This window comes from Mastigoproctus giganteus, chromosome 2, assembly GCF_048544385.1.
Source record: "Mastigoproctus giganteus isolate SK-2022 chromosome 2, ASM4854438v1, whole genome shotgun sequence".
NCBI lineage: Eukaryota > Metazoa > Arthropoda > Arachnida > Uropygi > Thelyphonidae > Mastigoproctus > Mastigoproctus giganteus.
In genome coordinates this window covers 182,395,033-182,420,493 of record NC_143576.1, presented here as the reverse complement: position 1 = coordinate 182,420,493, position 25,461 = coordinate 182,395,033, and the positions used below count along the sequence as shown (strand labels likewise).

The following is a 25,461-nucleotide window of genomic DNA, read 5'->3' as shown; positions in this document are numbered from 1 at the left end:
GAAAAACGCATGCTACAGGTGCAGGCAACAATTAGCTGTTGGAAGTGGAGGCTTGCAGTTGTAACTGCAATGCTTGGGTATGCTGTAAGTGCCAAAATTTGCTAGCTAGGAGGATGGATGCAACCTCCTCTGTTCTGGTTAAAGGAATCACTACGAGATGTGGGGCGATTCCAACCAGACACGACGATGGTAGTGATGGGACCAGTCAATAATCTCGACATCGTGGCATGGATCGATGTAGTGCTGAGTAGACCAGAAGTGCTCAGCAATCGCCGAGTGCTCCATGTCTGCCAAACTAATAGCTTTCTTGTGCTCAGAGACTCGATTATTGAGTCTTCTGCTGGTTTCCCCAATGCAGCACTTCTGGTCTACCCAGCACGACATCGATCCATGCTGCAACATCGAGATTATTGACTGATCCAAACACTACCATCGCCGTGTCTGGTTGGAATCGCCCCACATCTCATAGTGATTCCTTTAACCAGAACAGAGGAAGTTGCACCCATCCTCCTAGCTAGCAAATGTTGGCACTTACAGCATATCCAAGCAATGCAGCTACAACCACAAGCCTCCACTTCCAACAGCTAATTGTTGCCTGCACCTTTAGCATGCAATATTTACCTCACATGACCACCACAGCACGCACATGACATTCTGTATTTTTGTAATAACTGAAGAAGGACATCTTCCATCTGAAAGCTTTTGTGTTTATTACTTTATTTTTGTTCCTATTTTAACTGTTTCAGTTTATTAAATGAGATTTTAACTCCTTAACTTCAACCTGTTTTATTTAATCCGTTTCTTCCCAGTGACACTACATTGTTTACATTAATATGGAATCCTGGGTACAGAGGCCTATTTTTCCTTAGTGCAGATAGGTTGTTAGAACAGCTGATGGAGTTATATCAGTGATATACAGGAAGAACTTTGACAATACGAATGAAAAGATGATTATTCCATTGTATAATGGAATGGTTAGGCTACATCTGCAATGCCATACACATTTCAAAACCTCACTTTTGGAAAGGCAAAGATCCATTGGAAAGGATGTAGAGAAGAGCAACAAGAGGAATTTTCAGAACTCCTCCTATTCAAGATTTGAACTCACACCTTTTCTACATACTGTGGAAGAACATTGTTGTAGTCACTGCTAGCTACAAGGGCCATGTGTAAAGTAATTTATGTTTTTAATGCATCACATCAAATGTTGCATTAGTTCTATGTGCATTCATTTTTTTATTTTCACTGAGTAAGCATAACAGCCAATTACCACCTGGTATGGTACCCTATATTCCGAACAATGGAATGCACAGTTCCTACACTGATGTTTAAGGTTCACTGCAGTGATTGCATTGAATGCATTTTTATTTACATACTGTTACTTTCATAGTGATAATATGCAGAATTTTGTGACTATGATCATTATCAAACTGCCTGCACTAGCCAATTTCAGTTGTTTTCAAAACATGAGTTGCAGTGTACTGCCTGTATCCCACAATGGATCTCTATATATTCACAGTTCTTGTACTCAAAAATTATATCACAGTTCATTGGTCTTGGAATCAAATATGCCATAATTTATGACCTGCCCCGGAGCATTCTGTTGTTCACCTGCTCTCAAACCAATTGATACCATGATCTACTCTGCAGATGATTAAAGACATGGAATAATTAATATTTTTAATGCCACACCCTGAACAAGTTTCTGCTGAACCAACATTTATTCATAAATGTCAATAACATCTTTAACTTTTAAATATGTTAATTATAATAAATTTATTTGTAATTTTTATTCATTGAAGAATTTCTCAAAGTTATTGAAACTACATGAGTTTTAGGTTTAATAAAGACACTTTACCATGTGAAGCATTTAATTAGTTTACTGGAATAAGAGGACAGCTATTACAGTAGACTCAAACAGTCTCAACAACCAATAAATTGACTACACTTTAGATTTCTCTGTTGAAATCTGTCTTCTGTCCTGGATTTTTTGTTTAGGATAAATATATAACTTTACCATGGAAGATCAATCTGAGCTGTGGGAGATACCAAGCTATTGCCACTGGAGTGATCTTGTTGTACCACACGCACCTATAACTACCTCAAGAGGTAGTTATAGTTGTAGATGGTATAGCTTGGTATTTCATGCAGCTCAGATTGGTCTTCCATGATAGATTTATAAACTTATCCTGAACCAAAATCCAGGTGCCTGGATTTAACACAGAAATCCAAAAAATAGCCAACTAAAATTTATTAAGCTGTTGGGTTTGTTTGGATCTATTGTATCAATTGTCATTTCATTCCAATAAACTAATTAAATACTGCACATGATAAAGCACCTCTATTAAACCTACTTAGTAGTAATTTCCATGTAATGCCCTTCTCAAGTTTAATTAAATGAATTAAAATTTTTTAATAGACAATAAATGAGCGAAACGTTCTGGGTGCCCAGTTGGTACGAAGGAATGATGAGCTTGTTTTAGTGTATGAAAAGTTAAAGATACAAGATATTTCAATAAGTAGAGGAGAACATCAATATCAGCAACGAGTTGATGATATCAAACTTTTAAAAAAAGAGATAAAGCGTCTCTGTCAGGAAAAAAAATTATTAACAAATGCTGCAAACAGGATGGAACGAATGCGTCGAGAGCTGATACAAGCACAGAAAGAGCTCAGTCAAGAAGAAATGAAGTGTAAAGCATTAGAAAATGAGCTTCTCAATCCTATGAATCTTCACCGCTGGAGACTATTAGAGGTGTGTATGTTTACAGCAAGGTATACAATGTTACATTGAAATTTATAAAAAACCTTTACTGTATACTACTATTTTGTACATCATTATTATTATGTTTATGCTACATGGGCAAAAAACACACAAAACCCATACAAAAAACTGTTTCCTACTAAATTAAATACATTAAACAAAAGAGAGTTAAACTTGGATAGTACAATGGTCGTCTCTTATTATCAGAAATATTAAAACTTAAACAGTGGTTTTGATTGTCATGGGGGTAGCCATTGATTTAAGCTTCAAAATTCTTAATTTTTAAAAGATTGTGTTATTGTAATATTTATTTTCTACATCCTTCAGTCTTTTGCTCCAAAGCATAATTAGTTCAAATTCATTATGTTGATTATTTAATATGATGTAATAAAAAGAAGTATAACTGTTTCAAAAGAATTCAAGTATATAAAACATGATTTTTGATATTACTTCATTGCTTCAAAGGTGATAGTTTTCATCACTCTTTTTTACTAATTCATTCTTAAATTCACTTGAACCATTTCTCTCATTTAGAAGTCAGGCACAGTCCTTTTCCATGGTAATTTTTTGTCGCAGATTTTCTACAAAAAATTTAAGAAGTCCCTGTTGAATAAGTTATAAATGTGCTACAAAGTTGTCAATATCTTGTATGTAATGTCATGAAACTGCTAATCTGTTAAATTAAATATCAGAATTGAGCACTGCTAATTAATAGCATCAAGTTTAATGTAATATAAGTAGTTATTTTTTTTAGAATATTTATATGTTATTTCACTACAATGACATTAATATTTTAATAATATTGTATTTTAATGAGTCTCATATTTTCATTATAATGACATTATTAAAATAAAAAGGTGTGCCAGAATTATTTTTATTTGCACAAAGGCTGAATGCATTATTTGTTGAACCAGTATGCTGAACCACACATGGAATGATGCACTAATTCTCTGTCATTTTATTACACATTGTGATAGTAATAGTGTACAAGTGGTAAAAATATCTGGAAAATGATCACTACTTAGAAATACTAGAAAGTAGCCGCTTTAGTGGTGAAATTAGAAATTTTAGAACAAATTGATTCAGTTGAATGTATAATATATATTAATATTAATAGTGGCCATAGGAAGTCAGACTTTTGCTGCACCATCCAATTTAAAAAAACCTACCAATGTGTTTCCCCTCCTCCTGTAGGTACCAATAGGCCTTTGAATTTCCTCAAGCCATTGGGGAATACTTATGGAGGCACACATTATGGATGCAATTTATTCTAATGATTAACAACTACCTGCCTAAAAGAAAACTTCCTACAATCCAAAGTGAACACAGTAGACAGACATAGCAACATTGTTAGGTGGCCCCTGTAGTTTTCCACAAATCTGCATTAATACTCTGTGATGCTGCACAACTTTGTAAAACCAGTCAATGTGGGTTATGTGAGTAGTAAATTGTTCATGTTGTTCGACTAGTCACTTAGTCACTTAGAATGAGTACGATCACCAGGAAATGGACCTACTAATATCTTTCCATATTGCAGGGAGCTGGATCAGGTATAGTAGATAGGAGCACTTGATAGATAGGACTATGACAGGCCACCAACACTCTGGCCAGGGAAAGAGTGAAGTGACATGAGGGGAAGAGGATTTGGGTATAGTTTAAGGGTTAAAGCTCTGCAAACCACATGTTATATAGGTTGAATCCCATTTGGAAAGGCCCCTGGTTTAGCACAAGGATAAGCTACCAAGAAGCTGAAATTCCTACACAATGCCATAAGGCTCCAGGAAGTGAGGTACCTAGAGTAGAGATCAGGCCCAAGGGTGATCCAGGTGAGTGTTGTACCACATTGGGAAGAGTTCAAGGTCAGCAGGGAGTGGTTTCACATGATAGTGGAGTGGCATCCAGGAACAAGCATTGAGGACACTTGAGGGAGATAATCTCTCTTTGATGTAGAATTGGTAGACTTGGGTGGTCAAAGCAGAGTTACTTATCACTTATGAAAATACACAACTTGCTGAGACAATCCTGTCTCCTTTGTAGCATGTGTTATGGAGTTGCTGGCTTTGTGACTGAACAACGCTTTGGTAGGTTTAAAGGTTATTAAAATGTTATGTCTCTTGGTTGTTTATTGAATTGATAAATTATCGAATAAAGAAATCCTTCTTTATTCAATAATTTATCTTTTGGCATTTTAGTTTACAGATCTAGAAACTCAATAGCACATGATGGAAAGGAGACAAGATTGTCTCAGCAAGCTGTATGTAATTTCATAACAGGCAACAAGAAGAGGAGCACATGTTATTCTATCTATGATTTATCAGAATTTTGTAAGTCAAGAGGAGGTGGTCATTATTCCTCTCTTTAAGATAAAACCCACACCCATAATATCGTATCTAGGTCTGCAAGCCCATCTGAAGAAAGATGGTCTGTAAGCTCATCTAAAGAAATAACTTTTAGAGAAGGTGCAAAAAAAAAAAAAAAAAGCCATTAGCTTGGCAAAGAGTGCTAAGCATTATTCCTATAAGGAATAATGCTTAGCAATTCTGCTCACATAACAATGCTGTGTTGAAATAGAAATTTTGTAAGTCAAGAGGAAGTGGTCATTATTCCTCTCTTTAAGATAAAACCCACACCCATATCATATCTAGGTCTGCAAGCCCATCTAAAGAAAGATGGTCTGTAAGCTCATCTAAAGAAATAATTTAGAGAAGGTGCAAAAAAAAAAAAAAAAAAAAAAGCATTAGCTTGGCAAAATTAGGCATTATTAAGCTAAGCGTTATTCCTTATAGGAATAATGCTTAGTACTCTTTACCTTAGAAGATGTGGAGGGTGGGGATTTGATTGAAAACACTAAGAATATTAGTAAAATGAATAGGTAAGGAATATTCTTACTGGTGAGTGAGGTAAGAACAGACATTATCAAATTAGGTAGAGTAGATCTTTTGAAGTTTACCTTTGGACAGTGTATTATGAAAAATTGGAATGAGTTTCCCAATGTACAAGTAAGGCAGAGAATTTTGGCAAAATTCAAGAAGAAATTTGGAGAGGGTAGTCACTTTTTGATGATGAAAATAATACAAGAGGTGAGGGGGTGTTATTTATTTATTTATTTTTTTTTTGCAGTTGCAGAATAAGTTTGGTTCCTTGTTGCTTTTATGCCATTTTAACACATACTGTTTTATGGCATACATAATTCCATATGGGAATGCTTGCCACTTATCTAGAGTTAATTTTGTTTTCCCAAGATTTTTCTGCTAGAATGTAAAATCTGATGAAATATTATGATAAAATAAAAAGTATAATGAAATCATTATACTTTTTTAAACAGCTGTGGAATCTGTACAAATATCAAATCTACCCAGGCATGGAATATTGTTCAATGGTAGGGCAGATTTGAGTCAATCAAGCTCATGCTTCTCCCAAGTCCTCTGTCCACAAGAAGTCAGTCAAGTTATATACTCTTTCCACTCTCTGTCCCACAGGCATTCAGTTTCTGCTGCCTACCTTTTCTGTAGATATTTCCTTGGGCATTGTTCTTTTGGATTTACATCTATAATTCCACCTTTCTCCTCCAAAAGAGTCTAAACATGTGCCTCATAATTTCAGGAAATACTTTACCTGTATTTCCTGAAAATTATAGTTTACAAAAAAAAAAAGCATTAAAAAGATTTTTAATGCTTCTTCCAACCTAAATTTAGCCACCATCTACCAATAAATTTATTGCAGATTTATACAAGGTGAGTACTGTTTTTTAAGCATTTGCTATTCATTTTTTAGTAAAAAAAAAAAGAATAAATAAATAAAAATAAAATAAGATGGAACTCACCAGAATGCATCTTTTTATTTCATGCTTTCTAAGAACACATCCCTGCTGTAAATAAAGGATTACCTGTGCATTATGAGCTGAGCTGGGCTGGGCTGCATTTTGTTTATTGGATGGATTTATTTTTTATTATTATAACAACCAGGCTTTCTCATAATCCATGAATTGTGGCAGAATGCCATTCTGGTTGACAAGATTCCTCTTTAAAATGAAGCCCAACACATTCTGATTTGTTAAACTTCCAAAATAAAAAAATTTTCACTTGTTAAGACTGTCATTGCTGATCATAAATTCAAATACATTCTCAATTAATCACAATATTTGAATGTCAGAACTGAAAATTGGTATGTAATTCTTGCATGTGTTAGATAAGCTTTTGACAAAAAATATATTTAACCATCTAGTGGGTGCATCAAATTCAAATCCAAAAGCAGAAATTCTGTTTTACGAGGGTTACTCCAAATATTTTCTTAGATTTAAAGTGTATATATGTACTTCAGGTACATATATACGCTTTTTAAGTACTTAACATTTATAAGCTTTTTAAGTACTTAACATTTATTTTTGCATATATTCATTACCACTTTGTATACATTTTATTCTGCCAAAACTCCTTCAGGACCAGTCTACATCCCCTTCTCAAAAATTGCTGTCAGCCTCCAAAGTATTCCCAGTGAAAACCAAACAGGTAAAAGTCTGATGGCATGAGGAAGTTGTGTAGAGCAGTCCACCCAAATTCCACAATGGTTTCCTTTGTTAGGATGCTAGTATGGGGTGTGGGATTCTTGAGCTGGAGGGGGAGTGTTTTTATTTTCTTGCAATTTGTCTTCAGTGTCTCCACATAGTGAGCATAAGTGATTATGTGTGTGTATCTGTCCCAGGAAATTCACAAGGATAACCCCTCTCTTGTCTCAAAAAAATGGAACATGATTTTTCAAGCAGATGGCTGATCCTTGAATTTTTTCTTTACCAGTGGTGAATCCTGGGGTCACCACTCCATAGAGTGCTGCTTTGACTCTGTTTCATTGTCACTGAAGATGAGAGCCAGGTCTCATCTTCAGTGATTCTGTCAAGAAATTATCGTCCATGATCTCATACCACACCAGAAGATGGCAAGTTTGCACAGTCTGCTCCTTGTGATATGATGTTAGCATCTGTGAAACCTACTTGATACCCAGTTTCCTTTTTCTCAGATTACTAACAATTGTTTTCAATACATTAAAGCCTATTCCAACTCTTGCACATTTCCTGGATCTTTATAGTATGTATCAGTCAGAAACTATGAATATTTCAATTGCAAAAAAACATTTCTTTTCATATTATTTAGTGTCATGATCTGTGCTTAGTATTAGTAAAATGATGCACGGAAGCAATCTTGAAGAGCATGAACCAAAAATAATTTTTTTTATCCATTTCATATGAACATTTCTTCTAATAATTTAGTATTGGCAAAATAAAGTATTTGCTTAATTTGCTATTAGGGTACAGATCCAAACAAATATGAATTGCTTCAGAAGACACAGGTTCTTCAGAAGAGGCTTAGTTCAAAAGCACAGGAAGTATCAGAACGAGATCTACAGCTTGTAGAGAAGGATCGTCACATTGAGGAATTACAAAAATTGCTATCTCGACAACCAAGTCCTGAAATAGCCCATCAGTTACAATTATGTAGGAAGCAACTAAGGGACAAAACACAGCAGATGAAGGTCAGTATGATTATATAAAAAAGAAATATATTGCTAGTGATATGAGGTAACAGGCAAACTTTAGGACAAGTATGATATCAGGCAACAGAATTATGAATATTTTGATTTATATGGACCTTTTAATAACTTAGTTCTAGCTTATTAATATAACAATCTGTTCATTTTTAGAAATCGTAATGAATTAGGACAGGTTGTCATCATATAAAAGTTCCTTAGGGAAAACTTAAAAAATATATACACACATGCATTTTAAAAGTGTAGTAGTTGAGCAGTGTCATATGTTCATATTTTGGACTGTGGTTTTTGCATGTTAAAAGAAGTTTGCAAATAAGATTGGTCCTAATTGAGAAATTGCCCATCTTCCCATTCCATCATAAAATGATGGGGATATACTTTAGATAAAAGAAAATAGGGCTAAATTTTATTATAACTAACATTATTATAATTCAGAATACTTCTTGATAAACAACATTAATAATAAAAGTGTTCTGTTGAATTTAGGTACCATTCACTTTATGTAGTGTGATTTTTAACTTTATAAGCATTCTCCCCGCCCCCTTAATACTTCAGCTCTATTTATTAGTATAAGAAATACACTACTTGGCATCTTTCATTATGTAAATTGCTGTCTGGGTGGTGGTGGTATTCAAGTGAGAATAAGTAACAGCAGACTTCTAATGGGGAAGTGTTACTTATTTGAAATATAAGAGGAAGCAACCCCAGGGGTTCATATCTGGTGAGTATGGGCTTGGCACACCCAGGGTCCTGAGCTGTATATCATCATTCTTCTCTTTCTTGGTGATTCCCTTCTACTTCTCTCCGGATAACTCAGGAATTTTTTTTTTTTTCGGCTGGTGCAACAAAAGCCTCAGGCTTCCTTGCACCATACAGCTAATGATAATAATAACTCATTGTGAAGGATTTCACAATATGAGATGTTATAATAATGATGGCTAATGTATAAACTTCAGTTTGTCCTAAACTTCAACTATGTAGTAATGATGTATTAGCACTAAACAGTGTTATAATTTGAATTTCACATAATTTTTGAGGCTTTTTGTTCTAAAATTTTATTAATATATGAAATTTTCTGCTTATACTCTGAATTGACCATATAACGTCAGATGGGGCTTACAAGATAGGGAGAGATATAAGAACGTTATCATATTTAGTAGTAATTGGCTTGAACCACAGTTGTTAAAAGTATTTCTGCGCCCATGTTCTTGATCAATTGGCTATGGTGGCCATATATTAAATATTTCATATGTAGGTTAGTGCAGAAGCATCATTTTGGTTTTATCTCATATTGTGAATGCCTTCATAACGAGTTGCCATGGTATTGTACTACCTCGAATAAATAACAGTTCACCAGTGGAGGACTGTTATTTATTCTACAATACCATGGCAACTTGTGAAGGCATTCACAATATGAGATATAACCAAAACGATGCCAATTTAATTAATTAATTTAACTACTTTGGTAGATGGCTAAGTTAAAATGATGCTTTTGCACTAACTTACATATTAGTCATTCTACCTCGTAGCATAAGGCCTTTGCCCTTAAATATTTTATATTAAAGATTTCAGTGACTCAATGCCATACTTCACTGATAACAGCAGCCAATAAACCAAACCATGAAAGGGTTATTAACGCAGGCAAAGCAATTCACATTATGAATTGCTTTGCCTGGCTCCTCTAGTTGAAAACTAAAGAAAAAAAGAAAAAATCCATTACTTTTGTGTATGATTTCTACTCTACTCTACTTGAGCTTTGCGAAATCTGTGTTCTTCATCTTACATTTTCGTATTAATTTATGTTCATTTGTGTGAGTGCTCCTCCATCTTGATATGCATCGGAATTTTGTGTACTTACTTTTTAAGTAAGCCTGATTTGAGAAGTGGAAATTTTTTTTATAGATGGCTCTCTCTATATATATTTTTGGAGAGATATAAGACACCAGTTATTTTCAAAGGAGTTTGGAGCATTTTCTGAACTTCTGTGAATAGGGAGGCAATACAGAGCCAGTAACTCAGATGGCATGGCATGTCATTGTGGCAGGAGGTATATATAAGATTCATGTTCCCTTTATATAAAAAAAAAGCTGTTTCCTTTATATAAAAAATACCATTACAAAGAATAGTGAAAGTTGAAATAACTATATTTAGATCATCCAATAAGATGAAATTGTAAGTTTCTAACAACAAAGAATATATGCATCCACACAGTAGTATGTGGATATATGTTTTATATATAGCTGGGCTGCATTACTAAAAAGACTGAGAAATGTTGGGCTAGAAGACTCTGAGAAAGAAATTTGATGAGATCAACTTACTGTGTAAAATGAACTTTCTACAGGATTATTTCTTCCGAGAAGTTGAAATTTAAAAAACACTCATGAATTTTAATGTACTTAAAAAAAAAGTATCTGGATTCCAGTTATAGTTCCCTAGATAGCATATCCATTGTTATGAACAAAATTTTGACACAGCCTTTATATCTTTCAGTAGTTATAAATATCATTCACCAATAATGTAAATAGCTGTTCCAATTATTTTACAAAACAATGATTCTAGAGTAGCAATTCCAAATCAGTGGATAGCCAAACTGCTGGACAGCAGTTTCAACCATTTCACTTACTTCAGTCAAGACCAATAAATAATCCAGAACCTTAGAATATGAAGTGATGATAAACTGGGCAGTCATTACAGTTGACAATGTCAGGTGCATTGTTGACTAAACATTTCAAGCTGAGAGAAGATTGTCTTATACCATTTCACATGAAGATAATTTTGTTCTGTCTCATGCAATTATGAATAGCATTAGCATATAGTAGTGGCATATGATGCAAGAAAACAAGTTTATATAATATCAGCCAAAAAAAAAAAAATTTTTCCCATTTCACCCATCCATTTGTTCCAAATGTCTGTCTAGTTCTGCCTTGAATTTATTTAACCTATCAACTGTCACAACAACAGATGGAAGTTTGTTCCAGCAATCAACTACCCACTGGCTAAAGGAAAATTTCCACACATCTATTTGACAACTGTCTTTCCTCAATTTCAGTTTATGCCTCCTCAGGTTTGTAATCTGAGCAAAAGGAAGAATCCCATGAGCATTGAGCCTGCTCAATCCATTCAAGGCCTTATACACCTCAATCAGATCGCCTTTCAGGTGTGTAGTCTCCAGACGCTGCAATTTGCAGAACTTAAGCCTTTCTTCATAAGAGCACCCCCTTTATTCCCCTCACCAGTCTACATCTTTCCTGAAATGAAGCTTCCAGACCTGTATGCAGTACTCAAGGTGTGGCCTTACCATTGCCCTATATAAGGGGATAATCAGCTCCTTATCCTCTTGTATAAGGCAATGGTCAGGCCACACCTTGACATCTGCAAACTTTGACATTAAGCTTGATGTATCTTCCATCAGTATCACTGATAAATATACAAAACAGCAATGGCAACACCAAACCCTGGGCGACACCACTAATAACATTAGTCCACCTAGAGCAGTATCCATTGATTACCATTCTCTGTCTTCTCCCACTCAACCATCCTTTTATCCATTGCAGCAACTTGCCCTTAATGCCGTACTGCTCCAATTTGTACAGTAGTCTTCCATGTGCAACAGTATCAAAAGCTTTCCTGAAATCCAAGTATATGATATCAAAATTATTTTTTGCATCCAGTTCCTTTGTGACAACATCATAGTATCCAATCAGATTGGTCACACAAGACTTCACCCTAACAAACCAATGCTGTGTCTGAATTATTTCTGCTGTCTTGTCTAAATGATCCTGCAATGCTTCTTTAACCAGTTACTCCATCATTTTCCCTGGAACAGAAAAAAATAGGAATTGATTACCATTTAAAATAGAACTAATTTTCATTCTGCTAATTTTTTAAGGTCCTTTAAAAATGTTTACCATACTGGTAACCATTTTTTAAATCACCTCCATAAAAAATCATTTTTTAAATGGTTACCCCATATTATCTATTTTGAAATATCAATCCCTCTGAACTCATGAAACACTCTGTATATAGTCTTTTTTTTGCCTTTTCCTTCCATCTACATTCGGTTACATCCTCTTTTTTTAATTATCTCTATATTTTTCATGGCACTTTTGTAGTGATGAATATGTATACAGGAATGTATACTTCAAATTAATCTCAAAGTAATAATGATGTTTTGAAAAATTATATAATTTAGAACCTAGGGGTAATATTGATGATTTTAGAGAATATTTTTTGTTGTAATTTTGTGAGAATGGGATAAAATTTCTAAATTGCTTGCTAATTGGACTTAAGCCCACTGACAATGTAAAAGAAAGTTGTAAAGTGAATCCAACATTACCAGAAAATGCTCCATTTTCTTGTAACATTTGATTCATTTTGGCTATTTTAAAAATGGTTACTACTGGAATAAAGTTCCTTTATTTATGCTAGAGTTTGGCATCTCAGGTAAATATGTATGAATCATGTGTATCCGAATACAAAGATGAAATCAACAGACTAACTAATGAAGTGCGAGAAATGAAGAAAAATATATACCTTTTAAAGAAGAAAAAGGAGCACAGCAAGTAAGTACAAAACTGTAATTTTTTTTTTTTTTTTTTTTTTTCAGCTTAAGCGTAAATATAAGTAAAATTCTAACAGAGACTCTTCCTTTCTGGCAGTTTACTAGTCTAGAATTAAAATTTCAGGAAACAATTCCATTCTGCATATCTGTTTTGCTAGCCTATCCTTAACAGTGATTAGCATTAGCAAGGGCACATGATACAAGAAAGCAAGCTTATATAGCATTAACCAAAAAAAAAAACAAAAAAAAAAAAACACACACCCCTTTCTCATTTCATTCATCCACCCGCCTCAAATGTTTGTCTGTTTTTTTTTTTTTTTTTTTTTTTTTTATATAAACCCCAAACACAAGAGGAAGTAAAACCTGTAGTACTTAGTATCGTGCTAGGGTTGGAGGTTGAAAAGATGAAAGAAGATATTTGTTGACATTGGACTTGAACTTCTGTAGACTGTAATTTTCAGGAAATACGTATGAAGGAAGGTTATTCCAGACAACGGCAGTTGAATGAATAAACGAGGAAGATGAAAAGTTGGTTCTGTGAGTTTGAAGTTGGACAGTAAATGGATATTAGCTGGTGGCGGCATGTGTTTGGACTGTTTTGAAAGAGAGAGAGAGAGAGAGAGAGAGAGAGAGAGAGAGAGAGAGAGAGAGAGAGAGAGAGCGGGAATTATAGAAGCCAATTCAGAAGAACAGTGCCCATGGAAGTATCTGTAGAAAAGGCATGCAGCAGAAACAGTATGTCTATGAGACAGCAAGTGGAGAGACTCTGTTAGAGAGGAGTCATTAATTAACCTGACTGCCATCTTCTGAATGGAATCTAGAAGCATGAGATAGGTTTTTTGGGTACCGCCTCTGATGTGGGAACAATATTCCATGGTAGGGCAGATTTGCGATTTGTACAGAATGAACAGCTGTTTGGAAGAAAAGTAACGCGGAGAGTGAAAGAGAAAACCAAGTTTTTCAGATGCAGAGGAAGCAATATTTGTAATGTGCTCGTGTATCCAGTTAGAGAGAGTAGAAGTCAGGGTAATCCCCAAACGAAATATATCATTTTGCCTAGAAATTGGAGTGTCACCTAAGATAAGCATAGGAGCAGAAGAATCCTTTTTAGAAGGATTAAAATCAACTAAGTTGTCTTTGCCCCACTGAAGAATTACCTGGAGATCGGCATTTAAGGAATAGTTAGTGGATATTTGAGAAGTTGAAGTTGATTCTGCAGGGCAAGGTTTCTCAGAATGGAGAGTGGAATGCAACGTGCTATCATCGGCAAAACTATGGATAGGATTTCCAGTCAATGGAAGAAGGTCATTAATATACAAAAGGAAAAGAGTGGGGTGAAAGAACTGAACCCTGGGGGACACCAGCATTAATGGAAAAGTTAGAAGACAGAGAGCCATCTACCATCATCCTCAGTGAGCGATCAGAGAGAAAACTGGATAACCAATTAGAAAAAACAGTTGGCAAACCATAAGATGGAAGCTTGTTTAGAAGTCCTTTATGCCACACACGATCGAAAGCCTTTGAGATGTCAAGAGCAACCGCTTGTGTTTCCCCGAACTTTTCCATTGAATTTGTCCATAAATGGTAATATAAGCCAAAATATCACCAGTGGATTGACACTGACGGAATCCATACTGGCGATCATTGACAAGACGAAAGGTTTCCAGGTAGGTTAAGAGTTGGCAGTTATTTGATTTCTCCATTACTTTAAAAAGAGTAGAAGTAATTGCAATGGGACAATAATTTGATGGGAGGGATTTGTCACCCTTTTGAGGAACTGGCTGGATATGAGCAAATTTCCAAGCAGGAAATTAGGAATAAACCTTTGGAATAAGAAAGTGAAAAAAGGCAGCAAAGAACAGGAGTAAGTTCAGGAGCACAGGTTTTGAGAACAAGTGGAAAAATACCATCAGAACCTGGAACTTTCTTAGCATCAAGATTCATCAAAATCCTTCTGACATCCTTTTGATGGAAGATCACAGGAGGCATTGAATGGAGCGTGTTGGGAATGGTGGGAGGTGTTTTACCAAGATCATTGTTACAGGAATTGGAAGAAAAATGGGATGCTAGCAGGTCAGCTTTATCCTTGGCTGAAGTAACAACAGAACCATCTGGTTTTGACACAGGTGGGAGCAGAGAAGGGCAAAAGTTGCGGCAAATAGCTTTGGCAAGAGACCAGAATGCTCGGCTACCATTAGGGCAAGAAGCAAGTTTTCTACTCTTAGCCTGTTCAAAATCTAGTTTGGACTGATTAATAACTGCTTTACAATTGTTGCGAGCTTTGGTATAGGCAGAAAATGAATAAATGAAAATGAAATAAGATTTGGAAACAAGCCAATTATGATATGCAACATTCTTCTCTTCAACAGCCTTAGCAAGTTTATTGGAAAACCAAGGTTTAGATAAAGGACGAGATTTTAAAGTGGAGTGTGGAATAAAGGATTCCATTCCTACAAGAATAATTTCACTGACATGATCTGAGCAAGCATTGACATCAGAAGTTTTGAAACAGTAATCCGATCAAGGAAAAGAAGAAAAGAAATCTCGGGGATCATCCCATTTGCTGAAGAGACAATCACCAAGTTGTGATTGTCTCTTCTCCAATGCCTTGAATCTGTTTAAGCTATCAAGGTTCTACCGTGAATCTGTTTAAGCTGTCAACTTCTAGAATGACAGATGGAAGTTTGTTCCATCAATCAACCACTTGCTGGCTAAAGGCAAACTTCCGCACATCTATCCTATAACTTTCTTTCCTCAATTTGAATTTATGCCCTCTCAGGCGATTATTCTGAGCAAGAGTAAGAATCCCATCAGCATTGAGCATGCTCAAACCATTCAAGGCTTTATACACCTCAATCAGATCACCTCGCAGGTGCCATCTCCAGACACTGTAATTTGCAAAACTTAAGCCTTTCTTCATAAGAGCAACACTTTGTTCCATTCACTAATCTTGTTGCCCTTCTCTGTACTCGTTCCAACTGCTCTACATCCTTCTTAAAATAAGGCCTGACCTGTATACAGTACTCAAGGTGTGGCCTGACCATTGCCTTATACAAGGGGATAATCACCTCCTTATCCCTGCTAGAAAAATTCCTGTATATCATTGACAAGACACCATGAGCTACTCTTGCAGACCGCCTGCACTGCTCAGAAAACTTCATATCTGCCTGCAAAATTACCCCCAGGCCCTTTTCACTTTCTACCTCTGTCAGTGTAGTACCACACAGTTTATACGTTACTCTTGGGTTACTGCTTCCCATATGCAGTACTATACATTTGTCAATGTTAAACTTCATTTGCCACCTCTCAGCTCATCTGCTCAACCTTTCTAAATCTTGTTGCAGCAGCGTACTGTCATTAACAACCCTGCCAACCTTTGTATCACCTGCAAACTTCAACATTAAGCCTGATATACTATCATCAGTATCATTAATGAATACAGAAAACAATAATGGACCCAACACTGAAGCCTGGGGGACTCCTCTAATAACATTAGTCCACGAAGAGCAGTGTCCATTGATTAATACTCTGTCTTCTCCCACTCAACCATCCCTTTATCCATAGCAGCAATTTGCCTCCAGTGCCACACTGCTCCAATTTGTGCAGCAGTCTTCCATGTGCAGCAGTATCAAAGGCCTTTTTTTTAGGCCAAAAACGTAGGCCTAAAAATTTTGAACAATATTTCATAGTTGGTATGAAAAACCTAGTAGCTTCCAAGATTATTTCTTTGAATGCTTCCCATTTTGAATTTGCTGTTGGTGACATCATCAGTTGATCCCACCGTATAGAATTTAAATACTGTCTCAGACCACCGTAGTCACTTTTATGAAAGCAAAAACCCTTCTCTTTACCCCTGATGGTAGTTGCCTCTTTGAGTTAATCTGACTTCAGCACACTGTGATCACTGTCACCTAGTGGTTCCTTTATCTGCAGTTTCTTAATGCATGAAGAATCACTGCTGATAATCAAATCAAGAGTATTACTCCCTCTAGTTGCCTCCCGAACATGCTGATGTAGAAAACAATCATCCAATAAATCCACAAAAGCCCTGCTAGTGTGTGAGTGACCAGCCCCCAAATTCCAGTCAAAATCTGGGAAATTAAAATCTCCCATTATAAGACTCTCTGATTTACTGGCCCACTCTATTTCCCTGTACAGTTTCTTATTATACTCATCAGAGTCATTAGGCCTAAAGCACACTCCTACTCTCAATTTTGATCTCCCAATGCTTATGTCACACCAAACTGACTCAACACTGCATTGTCCAGCGATGTCGACTGGCTTCACTTCCTTGGTTTTTATGTGTTTCTTAACTAATAGCATAACCCCTCCCCCCCTTCCTATCCTGTCTAGCCTTTCTGTAGATGTTGTACTCCCCAAATTCCAGTTCTGCATCCCTTATATCTGTGTGACACCACGTCTCTGATATCCCAACAATATCTGCCTTTGATGTTTTGAGCAATACCTCAAATTCATCAAATTTATTTACTAAACTCCTAGCATTGGTGTACATGCAAGTATACCTGCACCTGTTTCTATTCTTAGCTACCCTAATACAACCCATGTGTTTACTTGTACCGCAATGGCTCCCAGCAGTCTCTGAAATATCATGCATCTTGTTTTTCAGGCTTCTGCTCATTCTAATAGAAGCAGTGCAAGAATCTCTTTCACCTCTGGCAGTGGCTACTGTCAATCTATTGGTCTTTGTCTCCCCTCAAGCTAGCAGTTTTCCGACCCACCTAACACTGCCTCGATAGCATCAGCAAATATTCTTGCACCCTTTCTATTTGAGTGTATCCCATCCCTGTAGAAGCAATCTCTCCTGTTAACAAGTACAGTCCAGGCTGAAAAAAATTCTGCCCCTTGAGCCTTGCACAATCTTTCCAGGGCCGAATTGATCGACAAGGCTCTCATCATATACTCCCTCCTATTGTGTCTGGGCAGAATTGCAGACACTTTCAATTTCAACCCTAATTCTCGGCTTTTGTTCAACAGTGACCTGTACTTGTTAAGTAATTCTGCCGGTCTCCTATTCTTAATATCATTAGTGCCAATGTGTACAACTATATCACCTTTTGTGCCCTTAAAAGATGATATTCGCTCTGCAACGTCATCAACCTTTGCCCCTGGCAGACATACCCTGGTCCTGTTCCACTTATCCTTTTTTACAAAGCATGTTCCCCGTTTCCCTGACAATAGAGTCACCAACAACTACTAGTTCCTTCGGGACCAGCGCATTCTGCCTTGGGGGTTGCCTCTGTGTCACGTGATGCCCAAGTGCAAGCTCTGGCGTTGATGTGGGCAGCTGAGAGCTTGATGCGCCCCTCAGTTTAGTTTCTTCGAGGGCATCCACCCTGTCCTTCAAGCTCTCATATAGGCCCACAAGAACGCTGAGTTGTTGCCTGATATCTATACACTCCTTGCATCGCGCACACACAAAGACATCCCCCATGGCAGTATCATGTCCCGTACCCGATTGCTCTGCAAACATCAAGCAAACAGTGCATTTTATAAGGCTGTGAGTCAGAGGACAACTGCCCCCCTCAGTTCTGCTCTGAGCCACAGCACTTCCATTAGCTTGCAAGATATAAGACAAGGCGAAGTTTTAGAAGGATTGAAATCAACTAAGTTGTCTTTGACCCACTGGAGATCGGCATTTAAGGAACAAGTAGCGGATATTCGAGGTTGAAGTTGATTCAGCAGGGCAGGGTTTCTCAAACTGGAAAGTGGAATGAAATGTGCTATCATCAGCAAAACTATGGATAGGATTTCCAGTCAATGGAAGAAGGTCATTAATATACAAGAGGAAAAGAGTAGGGGAAAGAACTGAACCTTGGGGGACACCAGCATTAGTAGAGAAGTTAGAAGCCAGAGCCATCTACCATCGCCCTCAGCGAACAATCAGAGAGAAAACTGGATAACCAATTACAAAAAAGTTACAAAAAACATGATCAAAAGCCTTTGAAATGTCAAGAGCAACTGCTTGAATTATACCAAGCTTTTCCATTGAATTTATCCATAGATGGGTAACATAAGCCAATATATCACCAGTGGATCAACACTGATGGAAATCATACTGGTGATCATTGACCAGATGGAAGGTTTTCTATACAGTTTAAGAGTTGGCAGTTAATAGATTTCTCCATTACTTTAGAAAGAGTAGAACTAAATGCAGTGGAACGATAATTGAATGGGTGAGATTTGTTACTCTTTTTAGGAACTGATTGGATATGAGCAAATTTACAAGTAAAAGAGAAAACACTGGTTGAATAAAAACATGTAAAAAGGCAACGCAGAAAAGGAGTAAGCTCGGGAGCACAGATTTTGAGAACCAGTGGAGAAATACCATCAGGACCTAGCACTTTCTTAGTATCAAGACTGTTCAAAGTTTGTCTGGCATCCATTTGATGGAAGATCACAGGAGCCACTGAATGGAATGTACCAGGAGTGGTAGAAGTGGTTTACCAAGATCATCAATACACAAGTTAGAAGAAAAGTAGGATTCTAGCAAGTCAGCTTTATTTTTAGCTGAGGTGGCAACAGAACCATCCAGTTTTGAGAGAGGTGGGAACGGAGATGGGCAAAAGTTGTGGCCAATAGCTTTGGCAAGAGACTAGAATGCTCTGACTATTTGGACAAAATTAAGTTTTCTACTCTTAGCCTGTTCAAAATCTAGTTTGGCCTGATTAATAACTGCTTTTCAGTTGTTGTGAGCTTCGGTGTAGGGAAAAATGAACCTGGGGATTTGAATGCAAGCCAATTGCAATATGCAACATTCTTATCTTGAACAATATTAGAACATTTATCATTTTCCAGATTTAATTTTATTTTAATGGATTTCATCTCTACAATAATAATTTCACTGACAATCTGAGCAAACATTGACATCAGATGATTTGAAACAGTAATCTGACCAAGGAAAAAAGAAACCTTGCAGATCATCTCATTTTGCATTCTTGTAATGGCAAACAACAGGAGGTTGAGAATGGGTGAGAGGAAGGCTCTGTTGGAGAAGAGACCATCACCAAGTTGTGATATGAGGACTGCTTGCCTTGACTGTGTACTTGTTATTTTTGAGAAAAAGATCAAGGTGTTGGTTGTGTGGTTACGATTGTCTGGTATGCTTGTAGGTAAATTAACAATTTTTACGAAGTTATTAGAAATTGCAAAAGCCTCAGCATCTTGACCAGCTGGATCCATCTGGAGTTGTAAACATTAAAATCATCAAGGAAAATTACCTCACTATTAGGAAAGTTGGACTGGAGAAAGTCAAGTTTCAGAGAGAAGAAGTCAAAGCGTTCCAAGTGATTAGTGGAGTTGGAAGAACGATAGAGGCAACAGATGAATTTGATAGAACACGTTAGAGAGATTTTAAGCTAGAGAAGATAAAAAAAAAAGAGGAGATTCCAAATTACTAAGTCTCTAACAGGGAATATCAGAGCATATATTTGTGAAAGTACCACTTTGAAGCGACAGGAATCATACAGAAAATAATTAGGACAACTGAGATGAGCAGTGGTTAAATTAACTGATAATTGGGATTCTGTCAGAAAAGAGTATGTGAGGTTTGGCAGACTAAGTGGAAATGGACATCATTGAGAGTGGAACTGAGACCACTTATATTTGTGAAATGAACAAAGAAGTATTTGGGAGGTTTAGATCTTTTCACAGATAAGCTTGTGTTATTAGTTTGACTATTCTTGATATATTCAGTATTAAGAAAAGATGGGGAGGACATGTTGCATAAAGTAATGAAATTTTAAAATTTTTGGATATGGTATACACATGTCAAGGAAATATACCCAGCACCTTGATATAACGTGGCCCCAAACAATGCCTCCCCCCACATGCACACTACTCAGACTCCCTCCAGTCACTATATGGCAGAGTAGAGGCAGCAAGTTTATACCTAGCTGATCTGGAAGCCTCCTAGAGAGTTAAGTTCAGTCCAGAGGACTATCTAGTGGCTGGCCTGCAAATGCTGTTTTAGAGCTGCACCTGCAAAATGTAAGGAAGATTGATATATCACCATGATGTCCCTCAAGACATCAATCATACTGCATGAGAGAGTTGGATGGGATTGCCAGAGCTTGGCTCTAGAGACTAACATGAGAGAATGATAGAGGCAACAGATGAATTTGATAGAATCAACTTATTAGCCCACTTCAAGCCTCCAATAAGCAAAGTGGTGTTACTGCACCAGTTGATGAAAGCCATCTACCACCTAGTATTGCTTGGTAACACAGAGGGCCACTATTCCTCTGTGTGGTAGATGCCACACCCCAATCTCTGCTTAAGTTAGTTTGCACCTGGGTGGTCGCCTCTGGTAAACTAGGTGTCACATTTCAGGACTTGCAGTTTAGGGTTATACCCAGGGTTACTACAGTCCGACCATCATGAAGGTGCAAGCAAAGGATTTGGTTGTCAGAGAATGACCAGATTTTGCCAAAATTTGGTCCACTTTACTTGAATGTCACTCAAATATCAGTTCCATCAGCATTTTAGACTCCCAGGTAGCAAACCTAGCTTGACATATCTGAGAGAATTTCTGTGACAGCCTCAAGAACTTATTTGAATTGTAATTTGTCATTCCCCTTTTCTATGGCAACCCCAAGTCTAAAACACATTAAAACCTATAGTACTTAAGCTCGGCGTATGGATTAAAGATTAATAAGATACTTGTCAACATTCTACTTGAATCTCTAGACTAGCCTTTCTCAATCTTTTTACCATGGAAGAGCCCTCGAAATAATTTTCAGATTTCAGGGAACCCCTGCTGTAGATATAATAATTGAAAATTATTATATCTACAGCTCACAGTACGTTAGCATGATCAGTAAGTTATAGATATAATAATTGTCAATATACAATAATAATTGTCAATGTTCTTTTGAGTAGAAAATAATAGTTTTCTGTGGATCTGTTTATTTGGCCAACAATAATTGTCAATGTTCTTTTGAGTAGAAAATAATAGTTTTCTGTGGATCTGTTTATTTTGGCCAACTAATTAGCCTACTCTTTTTGTGTGATTCCCTCATCCCCACAAAGGATATCACCTCTAATGAAAGTCAGTAGTGTAGGTAGAGGAAACTTAAGTTTTTCCTTTTTTTTTTTTTTTTAATTTTCCACTTGATTTTTTTACCTTATCCCAGTAGGCCTAAAAGTCTTATCACAGATTTCTACTATACAAGATGCTAATGAGGTACGGTATGTGCAAGAGTAGTATTTTTCCCTATTTACAACTAAAAATAACTTTTTATCCAACCTTTCTTAAAACTACCTGTTTTTTCTTAAAAAAAAAAATAGGTAGTTAAGCTTAACTTACCTTTTTTGAAATTAATCTCTTTCCTTTTCATAAATTTTCAAAACCCATAAAGCAAACAATAAATTTCTGTTAAATAAAAATAGGATTTAATTTAAATAAAGGTTGTAAATTGATTTTAATCAATGTTATTTACAACATGAAAATGTATTGACAATGTTAAATAGTAAAGCTACTAAAACCATAAGCTAATGAAATATGAATAAAAATATAGCCTAAGACAATTTTAACAAGACTTTAAAAAACTCAATTCTGGGTTGAACTTGAGATGAGCACACAGATTTCATCTTCAACTGAAATGAGATGATTTCTGTCCTTGCTCTTGATGCTTATTAAACAAGAAAAGCTTGTTCGCACATGTAAAAAGTTGAAAACTGCAGCAAAATGTTCATTGCTTTCCTATGAATGGCAAGATATTCTTCTTTCAAAGAAATTCAGAACTTGTCTAGAGGGAGATGAGTAAATCTCATCTTGAGTGTACAATCAGACTGCAGCTCACAAAGTTTTTCCTCTTCTCTCAAAGTAAAGTTCTCAGGCTGAACATAAGATTCAGAGAAGGGGTCCCTCACTCAGTCATACACTTGTTGAAAGGGAGGGAAAATACTGTTCAATTTTGTTCTGCAGTTCTTTCAGGTGGTTTTCAACAAGACTTGAGACTTGCTGATATCCATCCTCACTCTCAAGCCCAAGCAACAGTGGAAACATTTCAAGATTTCCTTTTGCAACATGATTTTTCCAAAGATGCAGCATCCTTTTAAATCCAAGAATTTTGCCACTTGAAGTCAAAACATTTTCTCCAGGGCCTTGCAGAGACTTGTTCAATTAGCCCATGTGATGAAAAATGTCCGCTAAGTAGCCATTCTTCATCGTCAAAGCACTCAGCAAAATCTGGCCTACTGTTTTCTTGAAAGTACTTCTGCAATTCACCTTTCAGCTCAAATGCCCTGTTGAGAACTCTTCCTCTGCTAAACCACCAGATTTTTGCATGTAGCAGGAGATTTAGCAGGTTTTCACAGTTTTTTAAACATTCTCGAGTGAACCAGTCTTTGTTTAATAAAGTTAACCATTTTTGTAGCATCATCCAGAACTTTTTTCATTTCATCCCCAAGTTTTTGACACCAGCACCTCTCTGTGAAGAAAGCACTGTTGTGACAATGTCAGGATTTTCTTTTTTTTTACAAGAGAAGCGAAATCTCTCATGGAGCCAACCATTGATGGTGCACCATCAGTACAGATGCCAACGCAGTTTCTCCAAGACAGACCTTTTGTTTCCAGATATGAAGACAAAACATTAAATATATCTTGGCCTTTGCTTGTTTCAGGCAGCTCTTTGCAGCAGAAAATGTTATCGTTTACAAATGCTGCAGCATGACATTTATTGGTGAAATCTATTGACTCACCAACCTAGATAGAGATGCTGTTGTTTTTCAGTTTATTACACAAAACCCCTTCAGCATCATGTGACATGTCATCAACACGTCAACTTATACTGTTTGAGAGTGGAACCTTTTCAGTTTCTCATACCGCATCTTGTCCTAGCATTTTTATTCACTATAATTTTACGTGCTGGCATATTAGGTTCTCACCAACTGTGAGGCTTTTCCTTTTCTGGGCAATAAGTTCTGCTACCAAATAACTTGCTTCTTGAGCCTTTTCACTGAATGTGACTTTTTTGACAAAAGCTTTACTGTTTTGAGATTCCAATAGCCATTTAAAATAATCAGCACTTTTACTTGTCAAATGGCTGTGATTTGTAGTTAAGTGTCTTTTCAATTTTGCTGGAGCGATTTGTAAGTTGTTTGCCACAGATGACACACAATGGAATAGGACAACTTTGATTACTAGCCGATGTAAAATCCATTGATAAGTAGCTTTCATTGTAAAGACTGACTTTTTTTGTGCTCCCTTGTTGCCCTAGTGCAGTGAAATGACTCAGAAGATTGTAATTCTTCATCACTAACCTTATCAGAATTTTCTGTAGGCCTAGAATCCACCTCTTCCATCTCACACCTAGTCTTCAAAAATCCCCATATTGGACCGTCAGACATGTTTGTACAACACAAATGCTAATAAAATATAAAACAGAAGGGCATAATAAATACCTAAATGAGAAAATTGCAAAAAATACAAAAACTTCACAATACAATTCACTTCTAACCAATACAATCCACATTTTGCAACCTTTACAACAACAGCAGTTGGAGGAGGTAATTTGGGAGGGGAATCAGCCTACCGTCTTCCCCTCTGTGCAATACAACGCTCACCAATTATCAACAGCCTCCCCTATCTCGTGTCAAAAACTGAGAATGGCTAACAAGGCTGCTCGGTCACTGTCCATCACTGCGAGTACTAGCATCATGCGAAGTTCAATTTATTCTTTTTTTTTTAAATCACAATCTCTTGCAGAGATTGGGATTGAAAAAAAAGTTTGAGAAACCCTGCTGTAGACTAATTTTTGGGAAATGCATACAAAGGAGGAGGGTTGTTTAAAAAAATAAATAAATAAAAAATCATACTTCGTATATATTTCCCAAAAATACTTCCAAAGTTGAAGCGGTAAAGTTAACTCTCTGAGTTTGAAGTTGACTAGTCGAGGCACATGTTTGGAAGCAAGAGTTGAAATTACAGATGCCAATTCAAAAGAACAGTACTCATGGAAATATCTATACAAAAGGCATGCAGCAGAGTTTTCTCCACTTCATTTTACATAAGAGAATTCTAAGTAAAATGAAGTGAAGAGAATTTGTAAGAGATGTCATTAATTAACCCACTACCCTCCTTTGATAGAACTTAAGAGCATAACAGAAGTTTTGGGGCCACCATCTCGGATATGAAAACAATATTTCATGGCAGGGCAGATTTGAAATTTGTACAATAGCTGTTTAGAAGAAATGCAACACCAAGAATGAAAGAGAAAATTTAATTTTTTCAGTGAAGAAGCAATATTTGTAATATGCTTATGTCAAGATAGGTTAGAAGTGAAATATCTTGAGATATTTGATCTTGTCTAGTAATCTGAGCATCATTGAAGATGAGTATGGGAACAGCAGTCTCTTTTTATATATAGGGGTTTCTCGTTATCCGAGGATAATTGGTTCCAGAAAATTCCACTTAAAACGGGGACCAAATTTTTGTAATGTTTATTATTTAAATAAAATTAGGCATAATATTTTAAGATTCTATATAATATCAGTGTAGATACACCACAGACAACTCTTAAAAACTACCGTAGTAGTGTGAAAGGCATCATTTCATGTGTATTGTGCTCACCCT

General features: G+C 36.4%; 1 protein-coding gene across 2 annotated transcripts in view; it reads left to right on the top strand.

The window, feature by feature from the left end:
- LOC150089815 (uncharacterized) overlaps positions 1–25,461 on the top strand; it is a 193,177-nt gene that overhangs the window by 163,830 nt on the left and 3,886 nt on the right. Inside the window, exons 13-15 of one of the 2 annotated variants that reach the window (XM_090368833.1) lie at positions 2,420–2,755; positions 8,066–8,290; positions 12,749–12,867. In XM_090368833.1, the coding sequence (XP_090224959.1) occupies positions 2,420–2,755; positions 8,066–8,290; positions 12,749–12,867 (680 nt within the window). Of the gene's footprint in view, positions 1–2,419; positions 2,756–8,065; positions 8,291–12,733; positions 12,868–25,461 lie in introns of both variants that reach the window. The other variant, XM_090368832.1, reaches the window with a different exon arrangement.